Genomic DNA, 16426 nt, shown 5'->3' with positions numbered 1-16426 from the left:
GATAAGATGATTATCTTATCGCTAGTCTTATACCTATTTTCTCTAAAAAAGAATTACATAAACTTATTGCTATGTATTATCATAGCATGTAAGCGCAACCCTTGCATCCTGCAGGTCTCTACCAAATACATTTTTCGTCACAGCCCCGTAAACCTAATAATAGGTAGAGCTCCGGCAAGAAGCATCTTACTGGATTTGATGCTCTATTTAATAGAAGATCATTCCAATGGCTTGTTTATATAAGAAGAATAGCTAGCAACGCTAAAATAAAAACATTCAATTTACAATAAGAGTTAAAGCCACATTGTAATTTCAGTATTGCAGCATACGGAAAAAAAATGTGCGTCCCATCTAGACTATCTGCAATCAGTCAAACATTTACCCATCGCTTAAGGTGGGTTAAGAATAACCCCAATGTATGTATATACTAACATAAATTATTTTTTAAAGCGAATTTGTTCTTGGGATTTACTTCAAATCTGACATAATAAGTATTTAAAAATCAAGTTGGCTTCTGCTTTTGTTTATTATATGCAAGATAATGCTAAAGTCGTGTCGACCTAATAGTTAATTGCCAACAATCCCACTGCAAATTGCATCGATTGACCCTTTCATAGAATCATTGTATACGTTCCCTAGATACGTCTCAGTACGATAAACCAAACATAAAAACAAAGATGTTAATGTGAAATTAAGTAGCAGTGAGATTTGCTGAATTTATAGGGGTCGATAAGATCATTTGGGACGGGATCCAGGTTCCGTTGGATCCTGACGATAAGAGCAACGCTTACGCTATATATAACGGTAATTTTGTGTGATAACCATAATTATAACTATCATAATAATCGCTTATAGTAACTTGGTCAAAAAGTAACTGGCAAAAACATCTCGCATCACGCTTTATTAAGAGTCAATCGATGGACGCTCAGACAAACGATGAGCAGCACCCGAGTTCATTTGACGTCAACGTGCCATACGTCGTAAGATTCCGCTGTAATGCCAACGAGGCGCTTACTCGGTACGAGGTACTTACTGATATGCTTACTTAGCAGCCCGGGTTTGTTGGAACAAAAAAGACAGATTGTCCACCAACAGTTTTTTCGCTTTTATGTAGTTGGATATTAGTAAGGCGTATGATTGATATCCATCCATCGAGGGGCAAGATCGTGATACTCAGTCAATTGATTCATCCCGTATATTACTACTAATACTGCCAAGTTTCGGCTAACAATCCACCGTAACTTGCCACTGTTATCACAAAGGTGGTGACACAATGTATAATGTGAGTAAATGGAGAGTGTCTTCATTTAGCCTCTACCGTAAGTCATGAAACAAACGATTCGTCAGCTCCTCAGCCCCTATGATCGGAGTGTTTTCCAGATGAATCGCAATCGGATCGCGTACAGTTAGCAGATATATCCTTTGTCTATTTCATATCTCGTACGGGCATGATGCATGAAAGTATTTTGCAATAGCTTAGATCTGTTCGCGTTCCGAGCTGAGCTATCAGATCATAATCGTTTCTGGCTGAGGAGCGCTATCGTGCTTCCGCGGCTTCGTATTATCCGACGGCGTGGAAAGTATTATTCACTTCATATATTCGTACATTATGTATGGTTCAAAAAGTATGAGCCATTTTTAAGTGGATTGCTTTACTTCATTCCCTCGTTCCTCGTGCCGCAGAAATATCAAGAGGGACCAATAGTGTGCTTCGATTTTGTATCGCACAACTTCTTCAGAATATTTTCCATAATTACCTACGGTATATTATATAATTAATAATAATTAACGTAGTTAATTCATGTTGCAGTCATTCAGCAACGGGCGTAACAAACGAGGTAGGTATTGATATTTAATCGGCAGTCCGATTCTATCTGTGACGACATGGGGTCTGTGGGTTTGATCTTTATTGTTGACTTTGATGGCGAGGAATATGTTAAACGGCAAGGATTTTTTCAAGGAGAAATATCTGAGGTTGTCGCAGTATCCTCAACCTAGTTATGATGCTAGATGGGACGCCGTTCTCTTCGCACGGAAAGCTCAAATTAGTAGAAAAACAGACTTGCGGGAAATCGCTGGAGTCGTTAAAGCGAGTGACTGCGGAGACTATGACGTGGAGCTCAGAGACACGGGAACGTCGCCTCTGGACCTGTTTAAGCGAAAAGCGCCACCCTCAAGCTGAATTTAAGCCCCCCAAAGTAGTTATACTCAGGCCACACTCTGGCAGTAGGGTAGTATTTCTTAATCAGCGTACAAAAGCCTTTTACAGCACTGAAGTAGCCTTTAGCTTTGCGCAATTATTAAAGAGTTCGAACTTTGATTCCGAGTATTAGGATCTAGTTTAGATAATTCACCATGTTTTAGAAATGGCGACGATCAACTGCAGTATTGATTTTGCTAATTCGTTTCTATTATCTAGGCTAGTCTATCGAATCCTATTAGTAAATCATAATCTCATACAGATACATGCTAGATCATGCGCGGGCCGATACGTAGTTCCTATGATTGCCATACATCATCTTGACTATCTGCATTATCACAAGAGATGATTTACATAGATAATGTTTTATGTATGTTTTTTTATGATCTATTTGAAATGTACAACGAGTACGGACATTACCACTTTGCCATTATGCATTCGCCTTTGCTTTCTTCGGAGTTAGTTACGATGTTCTCAAGTAGCGCTACGAGACTTTCCCGAGGGCTCAACGCAACTTCTCAGCTCTGTGACTCGTAAACTCGAGTGATTCGAAGCGAAGTAACTTCTTTCGAATCTAGCTTTTAAGATATAGCCGTCCGCATGCAACAAGAAGGCTGTGCTAACATTGCTCGAAAAAAGTCACTAGAGCGTTGTGTAAACGCTTAAAGGAATGCTGAAGTGTACGCTAGTTATAAATGTCTTAGTGACAGGGATTCAAGATCGACAAAATGTTAAATCAGTTAGGAATCTTTCGTATCATAGGGCTACTATAAAGTATTTAAATGCAACGCGCCTAATTAACTAACTTTAGCTTTAATTTTCTCGCCTACGAGAGAATAAACAGTTCTGCAACGAAATCAATTCATATAAAAAAAAAAAACAATCTGTGACGCATGAGTGATAAATGAGGCTCGGACAGGACCTGTTTCTTACGGCCACTCTGGGGGAGCTCTTTTTGGCAGTTTATAGTCAGCGGGGTGATTTTTTCGGTCAAAATATTATAGTCAATTTCTGCAGAGGGGTAGTAAGCCACGACCGTGCACCATCGGTAGCAGCTGGACGCTTTTTTTTTGTGTGAAATAGACCAAACAAATTTTGATATTAAAGTCGGTAACTTCTGTGAATTAGTTATCCTGATAAGCTAACTGGCAATTAGACGTTATCATATAGAGCATATTTAATCAGTGTTTTATACTTTACGTCCGCTATTGCCACCGACCATTGCTGTAAATGTCCAATTTTTTCCAGCACGAAAATAGATTGGTTTTGAACTTCGACCGTTTTAGGTCGTGTCGCTGCCCAGCAAACATACCGGACGCAAGCACACACTATGGAGGAGTAGCTAGCAGTACACGGAAATCTTAGAGCGATACACTTCTAGCAGTTTCTCTCAGAAAGATAGGGGCCGAAAACGTTTAATACGACAGCAGTTCAAATTTAAATCAAAATACTTTTTTAGACCACTCAAGCCTCATTTCGGAAACCAAATTGCTAACTGTTTAAGTTATCGTAGCGCTTTTTCCCGCGTTCATCCTAAACTTCAAAGTACATTTGAGATATATAATATAAAAGTAGTGAAAATAAATAGATGTTTCGAGTACGGCTGGCTCCAAGTACGAAATAAAGTGTGTCTACGCCCGGTTTCAAACCTAGACCAAACGCGTCCCTACGTTTAGTAGGCACATTTGTTATCATTGTACAGTCATCGCGACAGTATGGGAGTTCCCAGTAACGACGGCTAAATATTAGAAGAGCTGACTACAAGCTGTATAACTAATGTGGCGTTAACAGGGGCGTACCTATTACATCATTAAGTAGAAGTTATTGCCTTTACTCCCCAATGGGTCGCGATATTACCTTAGACATGTTTTGTAGAAAGAGAGAATACTAGATAACATAACCATATAAGACATGATTTCTATTTAAAGCACGTTTATTTTATAAAGCTTGGTATTTAATGTGCGCTGCAAATTTCAGTGCACGTCACACTGTTCACGATTGGAAATGGAGGTACTCCAGGAAGGTATACTAAATTGGTATACTAATTATCTTCAAGGGACTATAAAAGATTTTAAAGTAAGTAGAGTGGAAATCTATCAAAGAAACTCACTCATCTGTAGATGTTTATCGTTAGTCCAATGACTTAGCCGTCAGGCTGATTTATGTTTTCATTATTTGTAGAACATTTTACCTTTAAGGTCGGTACTCAGAGGAATTACATGAGAACTGCCAACGGTTTCGTTTAATTAACAAAAATTAAACAAAGCTTGTATTCGTGCTGATTTTTTGTTACTCTCTAATCATATGATTGCTTGCTTTATACACAATTGAATTCAGCTACTATCCGCTAGGAGAACACCCTTCGTTTTACATCTTCATTTGATTTTGCTTTCTTACTACGGAAAACTAACACGTACTTATTACTGCTGTTACGACTACAATATTTCCTGTTCATAATCTTCTAGACGAGATCTTCTTTAATAACTTTTCGGATTTCTGGTTTGTACCTCCAGTGGCTTCATAACTTCAGGCTTTGCTCATCTCTTCTTCAGACTTTTACCTTCTTCTTGTCCTGCTCGCCCACTTCCTCATTTTTCGATGACACCGTTGAAGCAACTGGTGTCGCCGACAGATCAACCGCTGTTTTCAGTCGTTCAGCCCTCGCTACAGCAGCAGTTCCTACTGAAGGCAAAGTCAGTGAGGACGATACAGAGTTCGTTGTCGATGCAGCTGCATATCCTCCAGCTGCGTTTCCATAACCACGTCGTCCTACGCTACCGACTTCACCCAGACCGCCACTGCCTTCATAGGCGCCTCTTCCATAGCCACTTGCTCCGCCAAGAATTCCAACAGTACCGCCATAGTCGTCACCGCCATAGCTCCCGCCTTTTCCATCGTAATCCTTGGCTCCGAAACCATCTGCATTGCTGTAACGCCCGCCTCCGTAACTGCCTAGCGAATTCTCGAAGCTTCCGCTGTAACCATCCGCACCGCCGTAGCGCGCGCTTTCGAAGCTTCCCGTACGGTATCCTCCAACATCCCCACGGTAACCTGCGTCCACATAACCTGCGCCTCCATAACTTCCACTGTCGTAGCTAGCACTTCCAAAACTGCTGCCATCGCCGTAACCCCCGCCCCCACTGTAACCTGCTCCGTAGCCGCTAGCTCCATAGGCACCCAGAGCGCCCCCATAACTACCGGCACCTCCACCGCCTCGGTAACCTCCGGTAACTCGGACCGTTGCCACACCAGCGGTTACTGCGGCGACCATGAGGCACTTCATGGTGATGATGTTGATAAGTTGATGATTTTCGTGTAACTACTAAGCACTGGTGTGAATTAACGAAAAGACGGATTTCTCGACGAGGAGAGCTGTTGCAGGCTTCTGCGAAAGCTGTAGCGCAAAATCCAAGTACTAGGGGCGTTCGAGAAGGCTCTGGGTAATGATCTAGTGATGATAAAAACGATGAGCTTCCCAAGCTGAAGGAAAGAAAAAGTGCTTGAGTGATGATTAATATAATGCCTTAAGTTTCCAAATAGAGCCCGTAAACTGTTCTAAGAGAACAGAAATGTATCCGTCGCGTTTCTAGTGACAAATTGATCTGTGCTCCATTGATCGCGACCGACAAGTTAATCGGGAGTCCGCCTTTTATATTAGGCACGAATAACAAAAAATCGAGACGTGAACTGATGTTACTTAACGGGACCGGCGTCGGTTTTATAGTCTGCTGAGAACAACGTGAACAGGAGCGGGCAGCAGGTGAAGGGGAATGCTGGCCGGTTCAATATCACCGAATAGAACCGAATTCAATAGGAGACGTTATTCTGTCCGTCACTACATCCTAGACTTTTGCGCTAAGCAGCTACAGAACAGTTACAGAAAGCTTGCGCCCTGAAGTCACGCTGAGGTTACATGTCATGGCGCGGCGTTACGCTCCAAACCCTACGACTCCGATGAAGAAACCCTGTGTGTTCGTCGGTGTTAGCCTGTGCGCACTGCGATTGAATTCGCCGTTGATCAAATGGTTCCATGCTACACAACAAAAAAACTAGACGCAAGAGACGCGACAAGCTATGAGGCGCGTCGCAGTTTGCCTCCGCCTGTAAAGCTCGTTGAGCTAACGGGGTGCCGCTATTGATGCTGGTCGGGCTACGGCGTAAATTTGTGTACATGCTAGATTAACCGAGCTCTCCGTTTGGATGGCAGCCAGTGATGCTGGTGGAAGTGATATTTGGCTTCTATTTTGTGTTAGATGGGGTACTAGCAGTAAAGAAGTCGGTCGTCTGCTTGGTGGTGCTTGTTTCTTTTTCAGTTTCCACGCATCAGAATTGCTTTGATTTAACAACCGTTGCGTGAGAATGTCGTTAGCCATAGAATCAATCATTCAATAAGCTAGATTCAAGCTTTTCACGCATCGCCACGTTGCGGTTGTTTGGTGTCATAGAAACCGTTTGTTTTTCGATATCGACGTTCGCTAATGGTGGTAAATATTTTGGGGTTTGGCGGCCTTCTGCCCTGCCCATTTTATGTGCCTCGATTACTTCGCAAAAAATGTCTAACTTATTAATGGCAAGTCATTTTTGGAAATTTGTCAATGTGGCAAGGTGTATAGTAAGTTAATTTAGTTATTGTGCGCTATTTTTGCTTAATGCAAAGCGAAATTCTGCACGAAAATAACGGCTAAAGCTGTCTTCTGCACGCAAAAGGTTAGCTTGGAAAATCTTGTTGTGTATATGTTCACTTGTTATCAATTTGTTCACGGTTTCCCAGATTCTAACTTACAGACGGGCCTTCATAAAATCATTTGAAGACTGTTCCTCATAGCTTCACCCTGTAGTGGCACAACCCTAGTGGTAGTGAAACCCTCAACTTTAGCCCCAGGGGCCAAAGTAAACAAAACAAGTAAACATCCTGAATTCTATATTTAGTACTGCTATAGTTAAGAATAAGTTTGAGAATACAGTAAACTCAAACAGAACAGCCCCTTGCGGTGTTTCGGATTGCGATCTGGTCGAATCTGCTAAAAAACGTACTCACAGCTTCTACACCCAAGCTAATACGTAACTGTTCAATGTCGCAGATATTACTTCCGTCAATGCGCCTTATCTAACATCAGTAACCTAGTTACAATCTCTACCTCAGAACGCGTTAGCAGTAATTTGGGAACGGTGTCTTTAAGCGTTTGTTTCGTATAACAAAACGGTCCATTTTTTAGTATTTGTTACTTGAGTAACGCAACAGACGCGTTTAGAATAAAATTCTAGAATAGAAACTCCTCAGCGCCGTTATTGCCACTGTAATATATTAAACCCGCGGCTAACTGTCGAATTATCCGGGCCAACTTATCCGATCATACAGACAGTATGCGAACTTTGGCGTGTGGCCAAGCAGAGCTGATCAGCAACAGGGCTGGGTCTCTCACCTGGTCGAATTATGAAAATTTCTGAAGAATGATGTGCTGCTTTGATTATTCGATGGCTTCATTGACTGGATGAAGGAAATAAAATTTTAATTATAGGCCAAAAAGGCCGGATTCAGGCTGATCCCATGAATTTTAGCCGAGTAATGATAATGAGACAATAATAATGAGAAAATGGGTGCATTTATAGGACTTTCAATGGGTTTGAAGCCGTTTAAAAGAGAAAATTACTCGATAAATAAATAGTTTGATTTCATTCTCTTTACGCAGCAGGGGGGGGGGGGGTCTATTGTTTAACAGTCTGCATTGGGCGCGTAACGACGAAGACGGCGTTCAACAGTCCGCTACTCGTACGCGTGATCGCAATATTTTTAAAAAGTGCCGCTAAAACAAGTGGTTGACCCACTTCGCCATAATGACAGGTAACTAGATGCATTGTGACCTTAGGTGTGCTAAATATGTCTCCGAGCCGAATTGGGTGTTAATAACTGCTAGGTTGTTTTTTAGAGGGGTGAAAAATAGATAGTATTGGAATAAACGAAAAACAACTGCCAAGATAGACTGTAATATTTGCTACCCGTTCGATCGGAAATAACAACTCTTCTGCCAACGGGAAGAATCCTTCCTTTATATGATTCATCAGCGAATAACATGGTGAGCTTGCAAATGAACAGATGCAAATACTATTAACTTCTTTTTTGCTGGTGAAGTATTATTCTAAAAAATTTCACACAGTCTTTGGAAGGATACTAAGCCTATGGCCTGCATAAAGGAGTAGGCTTCGAAACGATCCCGCACCGAACCGCTTCTGGTGGATCGACTAGCGTCATAGCTGACCCTGCCACCAACACTGAAGCTGTGCTGTACACTGCTTTAGGGAAAAGGGAGTACTAGCGTAACTGTCTATGCAGGCACAAAGGAACCGTTTGAATTTGGCGGATATTTAAAACAGCTTTTTGGAAAGCGCGATATTGGACAACCTACATATGGTTTGGGCATCGTTGATATGAGTCGGCATATACCAGTGATCGCACGCTTCAAGGAAACGTTCCATCTCTTATAGATTATGATATAAAACAGTATATGATGAACAGGAATGAGGAATTTAGAACGAGAGACTTTACTCTCTTTCTGCAACGCTATTGGATTTGATTTTCGAACTGTTTTTTTTTTATACTTTCAAATCATAACAACTGAAACGTTGTTTTTTGTTGAGCTGCAATACTAAAGAGCTGATGGGGTTTATTTCCTAGGTCAATATGAATATCGATGAAGCATATGACCCTCAAACCCAGGCGAAGTTGTAAATTTGTCACACTCTTGATATTAAGAACCAAGGAGTTATATGTTATTAAGATCGTACTCTAAAACTGGGGGTCGGTTGTCTATTGTAAAACACCTGCTTTTATCATAAGGTTGGTCATTTAAGTAAGTTTTTAAGTTTGCGTCTATCTCGCATGAGGAAGCGTTCGAGAACGCAAGATAAATATTCGTCTCCGATGGTTTTAACCAAATGAGACACAACGAGTTCTTCGTTAAGTGGGTTTTGATTTCAGCTCCAATACAGAGCGCTAGACGGCCACTCTTCTTTAACCGGATCGATAATATTTAACTATATAATTCGTTACCACTTAGCTCGCTTTTACCTGCCGACCTCTCACTGGTCGACCCTCACAATTTTCGAAACTAACCATTGATAGGCCGGCACGCAAATCCTTCAAAAACGCGAGCCCTCAAGAACAGCCTTTTTACATTAACTGTCGAGGGGTATCTGAATTATCCGAGTAGCATCCTAATCCCTTGTTTTTTTATTTACTGTTCTGGCTGTAATCCATAGAGCGTTTAAGCGCGTTTCGTGTGCAGGTTGTACAGGCCTGCGACGTTGGTTTTCAATACACATACGCTGCTATTCAAAAGGGACTAAGCGAAACAAGTTAAGTCATCGTTTGCAGTAAAACTTAGTAAGTATCTTCATTCTTCGAAGCGTCGTAATATGTTCTCATGTATTAATTTAAATTGTCACACAGCTCTGCCAAGCACAGCGATGCGGTTATCTATAAATTGAACATGGATAAACACTTAGCTAGGTGAGGCTGAAGACGAATACGTTCTGTGGCCGTCAATGGGCCAAAAATAATATAATAGTATATGTTACTAAATGTCTCCTATATATATGTAAATATAGTAAAAACCCTCAAGTAGTGAAGCAAGCTATTGAGCATACCTGTAAGTACCAAGGCTTAACTTAAGGTGTGACTATCATCGATGCAGATGAGTAACGAGCACTATACACGCAAGTACTATTACGTACCGTTATTTCATTAAAGGTTCGCTTTCAATTGCTATCCACTTAAAGCTCTACTGAAAAATTGTTTCCTTCGATTCGTAATTTACAAATCACAAGTGAGAGCTTTATACGCTTTAGTAGTCTGACGGTGCGTAATCCCACAGAGAGTGGATTCACTCACTCCAAAATGCTCTGAAAATCGTGCTTTTGAACCTTAACGGAACTTTTCTACTTTGTTAAGCGAAGCCGACCCATACCCGCGTGCGATACGACATGTTCAATGAGTAGGCGTACTCTATGTTCACGTTGAGTTTGGCCCCGATCAGGTCTTATTTATGTCGCGAGCAACATTTCAGCTTAGTTTGATAAATTACTCGCTTCTATGTTGATTTACAGATATCAGGCAATGAGTAAGTTAGAGATTACGCCAATGCGTTTGCGAGCGGCTAGATTTTGCAATACGATAGTAATATTAATAATAATTGGATATTTTATAGCTGCCTTAATTATAAGGAAGCGCTATTTTTCAACGAGATATTTGTTACAATTAACAATATCGCACATAAACTAATTACGTGTATACAAGTTTGCCCCTGATATTAGAAAGGCCTATTTTTCAATTAAATTTTCAGTGAAAACGTTTTGTCTACAACGTTAATGGAAAACACCGCGGACATTCCCGTAGTGTTGTAGGGAAATCTCTATGTGTGTCAGTGACACTTAGGCAAACGTGGTGGTCGAAGTTCGAATCCGGGCGTGAGCACACTCTGTTTGCCTTTTGACAAAAATCAGCTAACTGACGCAATGCTAAACAATAGTAGACGTTTATTTTTATCGTACGTACAAATTGCTAAGTAATTGTTATACCTCGTAATTGGTAATTGATCTGTAGACTGTGGTTACACGATTCGTGCAATCTTGGAATAAAAAGCAGTTCTTCTACTATACGACGAAGAAACACATCAGAGTAGAGCGATGCACGCAACTTCAAGTTATGACTCTATCATTTGTCCGGCCTGCACAGTATAACGACCAGTCTTTTTTATACTGTCAATCGTTGTTTTAATCGAATTAGATTGTAGCTAAAAATCGGACTATAGTGAACTAACTAAGCAGACGACGATGATTATGCCAATATGTTAAAACAATACAGACTCCAAGTTCTATGTCCAATGTTACTTAAGATCGTTAGCTTCTTTTAACGTGAAGCGAACCGTGTGTACTTTCGGTTTCTAACCTAAACCGCGTCATGTTGAAGTCTGAGTTTTAGTAGGGAGACGCCCTACGATCAAACCATTACGGGGACATGCTTTAGCGATGCATGTCACTGGTCGCGATTGGCTCCCTTTAGAGAACTAGAGGCCTCTACAGATTCGGAAGTTGCCGAGCGCGAACTGGTGGTGCATTTATTGTCTAAGTATTAATTGCCTACCTTTTTGTAAAAGTCGTCTATACAAAGTGTTTAATATGTTTAATAACAAAGAACCTGTCGGTGCAAAATGGGTTTGCTGAAATGGGACCTATTAGAGCGATGTATGTTTAGCTAATCATTACATTACTTGATAGGATTTTTTGTCGGATTTATTTATTTATCAACTGTAACGTTTAGTCCCTGTATTGGCTTAGCATAGTCTGTCTACGAATCAGTTCAGGGTTATTTTCAAATAATAAAAAAGGATTTTTTTTTTACACTGTAGTCTTTTAAGTGCCTTCTAGTTGCACGTGTAAATTTATAAGAATGATAGTACTGATAATAACTTGTACCAGGCGTACACAATACCAATCGATTCCATTGCTATGAAATAGTCATAAACATACGCCGAATGATTTAGTATAAAGAAATTAGTTTCATTTCGATACGTTTATGCTTACGTTTCATAAATTAACAAGCGCGGACTTCTACCTTTCTCGTAGGGAGTGTCACTACTTGATCGAGCTTTCGAGCTAGAATCGCCATCGATCTTTGAGATGCCGTCGCCTTACTGATACGTGAGACTATCGGATGACCTCTTTTCTTTTTTCACGTTTGTGTTTATGGCCATTTGCTTTGCTCTCCCGAAGCACATACGTCGAACGTCAACGCTAGCGGTTCTGCTTACTGGTATAACATGAAGATAATTATTTACTACAAGCAGCTAAAATGTTTACACTGCGTAGCGGATATAGGCCAAGAAGAGATCATTGGTCTACTGGCGTCAGCTTCATTATAACACCCATACTATTACAGATACAAAAAGGAGAACCAGGAGAACGCCCGCTTTTCGTCCAGATAATGAACGTGGCCAATGCTTGCGAACAGCTTAAATGAAACGGGCGCAGGTCTCACCAGCTAGAATGAGCAAACGGCCTCGGGACATACTACGAAATATTGAAAGTCGAATTAGGCAGCAATAAGGCTGGTTATTTTTAGCGTTTCATCTACAATGAAAAATTCCGTCATTGTCAGGGTGACATGCTTTTTGTCAGACAGGGTTTTGGCATAAGCTGAGCATGTTCAGCAGAGCGTTCACATTAATAAAAGGAGTAAAATGGAATAATTCAGTGTCGTTTATATTCTTGGCAACACCAAACTGGCTGCACACCGGCGGTATAAATGATTATTTCCAGATATTCGAGAGGATTTATGGAAGTTCAGGCCGATGCGTAAATAAAAGATATTTAAATCTGATAATACATCAAATCGTTTTATAAATATTTGATACAGATAATTAAGCTTGCTATGAAGCTATTCAACGAGTACGTACCATGGTTCCAGCAACGATGGAACGCCTCTGTACAGGTATATAAAAAAATTCATACCAGTGGCGAAATCTGTGTGTAGTATTTTGAAACACTTCCATTTCTCGTAGCAATATGATTTTTGTCCGTATTATGCTTGCATTGGCCTATTAGGACTTCGACTGACAGCTGACGTCGAAATGACTACAGATTTGTGCCTGAATAAATTTGTCATCATTGTCAGTGTTGAAATTGTGGTCTTTATTCTGTGCGCCTTAAATTCAATATTTTCTCATCTTGTATAAAATGAATATTATTATTTTTTTTTATTATTATTTTTTTTTTTATTATTATTATTAGTCGGCTCTCTTATGATACAATGACGCCAAGCTGACGCTGCTATTGATGCTACTTGAATTTCTTCGAATGGGAAGTGCCTATAAAGGAAATCTAAAGGGAATAAAGGGAGTTCGTCGATGTGAAAACGGTATCAATACGCAGATCATGGCAAAGTATACACCAAATTAGAGTTCGATGTTACAACCATTTCTATTATTTGTTGCTATCGAACAGCGAGTCATACAAGTTTGTACTACGTGATGGGATGTCACTCGCACGTCTATATATAATATTGCAGTTTTTTTTTTAAAAGAAAGAAGAAAATTTTTATATCTATTGCTTTATTGTTCCTATGTGACAAATTCGAAATCATTGCTTGTGAGTTTACGCTGCATCCAACCGTTTTTCCGTTAGCGTACCATTGTTCTATCTTATGTGTATGAAAAAGCATATACATATCTATTATTAAGACTATTTTTTTTTGATACAATGTCTACTACCATAGGAATTTCTCTTCTTTAGGTAAACTAGTAACGGCTTTTATTATTATCATTATTATTATTGCAGAAACCGCGTTTTGACACAATTCCATAGTCGCTGTCGTATCTGATTAGCTACTTCCGCATATTTCTAGCAATTTCCGCAATTCCTACTTCTGTCCATTGAACGGGGACATTAAAGCCTTTATTGAAAATATTCTATTATATACATTGCCTCTCACTTTGGTCTACGGTTTTATATATAAAACATACATAAATATACACATATAGTGTAAATAAACAGTTACAACAAGCTAACTATCTTATCGGGTTTGAGTAACAGTAGGGCGTCCTGGCAAATGTTAATTAACTAGGACGATCGGCGAGAGGAAGTGGCTTCTAGAGATTCCCGGCTATGCCTTATTAACTCGCTTATACCAGATGCCTGACATAACGACTCCTAATAGAATTTCGACATGAGAACCAACGAGGTCCGATACGAACAATTCGGTATCTAACGAAGACACGGAAAGTTCCCTGTTCGACCTTTTACGCTCGAGTGTCCCTGTTTGGCAGTTCTTCTACGAGTTTTATTGTTTTCGGAGAACTTTGGCATCGACCTCGTCGAATATCTGTTGCCTTGCGCAGAGTATTTTCAGCCCAGGAGCCTAAAACTCGTTCATTGCGTCCTGTCGCTGAACCTTTTCAACAATATTTGATTTACGAAACCGACGTAACTAGGTCAAACTTTTTTTATTTGGCTATATACGTCATGTTGGATTCAGTCATCTTGTCAAATCATAGAGAAATAGTACAGTAACACGTGAAAAAATACGCTAAAACCATAGGGGTTCCTGAGTTATTGCTACAGGTTTCACTTGAAAATAGCGCAATTCAATCGATAAATATTATATATATATATATATCGAATAGATTAAAGATGCTGAGGATGATAAGCGAATCTCAACCTAAATTTAAGGGACAGGTAACCTCTCTATGAACAATTATCACATATCTAAATTACAGTAGTGTGCTTTAACTTATATTATCCAGTGCTTAACTACATAAGCCAGATAACTCCGGCAAATTTTTCTCAATTAGAAGTGCAGCATACGCACACATGCTTAGTCGTATAACTTTATCTGGGCGTTTTTTTAACTACAAGGTTTTATCGGTTATAGGTTGGGTCAAGATACGTAAACAGTGCATCTCTTTCATGTTGTGCCATTCATTTGTACTTCAAATAAGAAAACGGCAGGCACCCTTTAGTCGGGCACTACTTTACACGGACTTTGCAGTGAACGTTTGGGTTTTGTGTTATAATAGGAATAACCAGAAAACGCCTAGTCACATCAAATCTTTTCATTGTCATCAGATCAAACAAAGGCTATTGATTTTTGATGTGTGGATCTTGAGAGACCTGGTTCTTTTCGGGCTGAAATTGTAGGTCTAAGGTGTTTGTAATATGTTCAACTATATTGATCTCACGAACAAAAATAGTGCTTTTGGTCATTTTCGAAAGATCATGTGCTCTGTGAAATGGGTAGGTCGGCCATTTAAGTATACTATACTGTCAAACATATATGCCTGCTAAATTTCAAAGCACGAAAACCTTACAGGTCTCATTTGCCAGGTAACGAAATGTTATTTGTCCTGTTAGTTCTACGCGAAAAAGTTAGCTATACGAGTTTATAGCAGACTTATAGCAGAGTTCACTGGACCTAGTCTGATGATTACAAGAAAAAGAGGGATAGTTACAAATACCGGGGCATGCGGTTTTCAGTTTTCGACCTGACGCCGCAATATATATGAAACTGTCTGTTTCCTAATATTCACCACTATGGGCGAAGTATATGAAGAGCATAACAATGCTGAAACACTTTTAAGATAATTATACACATTTAATCCATAAGTAAATTATATGTACATATTACCAGGCTATACATAAGAAAACAAAATGTTTACATATTCGTGTTCGAAAATCAAACGTTCGCCGTCGACGTAACGGCTTGTAACGTACGATTCCATCTGTGTTATTTATTAAATATTTATCGAGGACACTTTTATGCGATATTCGAGTAGACGAGTAAGTTGTCGAACGGCTCCCAAAATGAAAACGTTTAGCACCTCTCTAACTACCTAACCTTAGTCAGAAAAAAAAAGAAGATAAAACTGTACTAATTATATTCAAGTAACTAGCTGAAGGTGACTGGGGAAGGAGCAAATACGCTTTCGTAAACTTTGAATGCTCCTTTTTTGCTATAGTTCCGGTACAGGTATCAAGAAAGCTCTCATAAAATACGGTCTGCATCGACTGCGGCTCAAAAAAAATATCCGATGTGGAGCTTCAGCCTTCTCACAATAACTTTGAGTCGTCCGACGTTTCCTCATGGAGAGCAGTTTAGCATATCGAACGGCGTATACCGCACCATTTCTTGAAATAAACCTCCGTTACCTTTCAGTCATCCAGACATCTCTATAATAGTTGCTAAAATTCAACAGTAAGTACATTTTTTAAGGAAAGGAAGACATGAAGAATTGTGGACAACATTTTAAATAAGCCATTGGCAGACTGTGAAGAACACAGTTGCCTAAGACTTGGCGCTAATAGCTTTTCATAGCTGGGGCGTCTACGAATTATGTTCACGAAAAGAGTTAACGGGGCGGGTACGGCGAGCGGTGGAACCCATTTATGCCACCATTTATGTGTAGACAGATTTGGGATAGACAAACCTGACGCGGACATTTTGATTAATAAGCTAATGGTGTTGTATGTTTAGCCAATAGACGTAATGTATTTGATGTGGTGGCCAATTTATTCAGACGTTTCTATTTAAGCATTACGTTTGTAATTTTTACTGAACACTAAATTGAATAAACCCAGATGGGGTTTTTTATGCATTTCTTTTTATTTCACGCTGAAAATGTATTCGCATGACCCATCGCGAACTCGCTGCTTTTTTAACCCACTGCATATGAACAT

At 39.9% G+C, this 16426-nt stretch overlaps 1 protein-coding gene across 1 annotated transcript; it reads right to left on the bottom strand.

Annotated features, from left to right (window-relative positions):
• Positions 1-4158: 4158 nt before the first annotated feature.
• LOC111242861 (uncharacterized) lies at positions 4159-5483 on the bottom strand. The gene has a single exon (XM_022787764.2). It carries the CDS (start codon positions 5481-5483, stop codon positions 4749-4751), a length of 735 nt encoding a protein of 244 aa, XP_022643499.1. The 3' UTR covers positions 4159-4748.
• Between the last annotated feature and the right edge of the window lie 10943 nt (positions 5484-16426).

The sequence above is a fragment of the Varroa destructor genome, unplaced genomic scaffold (assembly GCF_002443255.2).
Source record: "Varroa destructor unplaced genomic scaffold, Vdes_3.0 BEIS01000001.1, whole genome shotgun sequence".
NCBI lineage: Eukaryota > Metazoa > Arthropoda > Arachnida > Mesostigmata > Varroidae > Varroa > Varroa destructor.
This window is presented reverse-complemented; position numbering and strand designations above follow the sequence as displayed.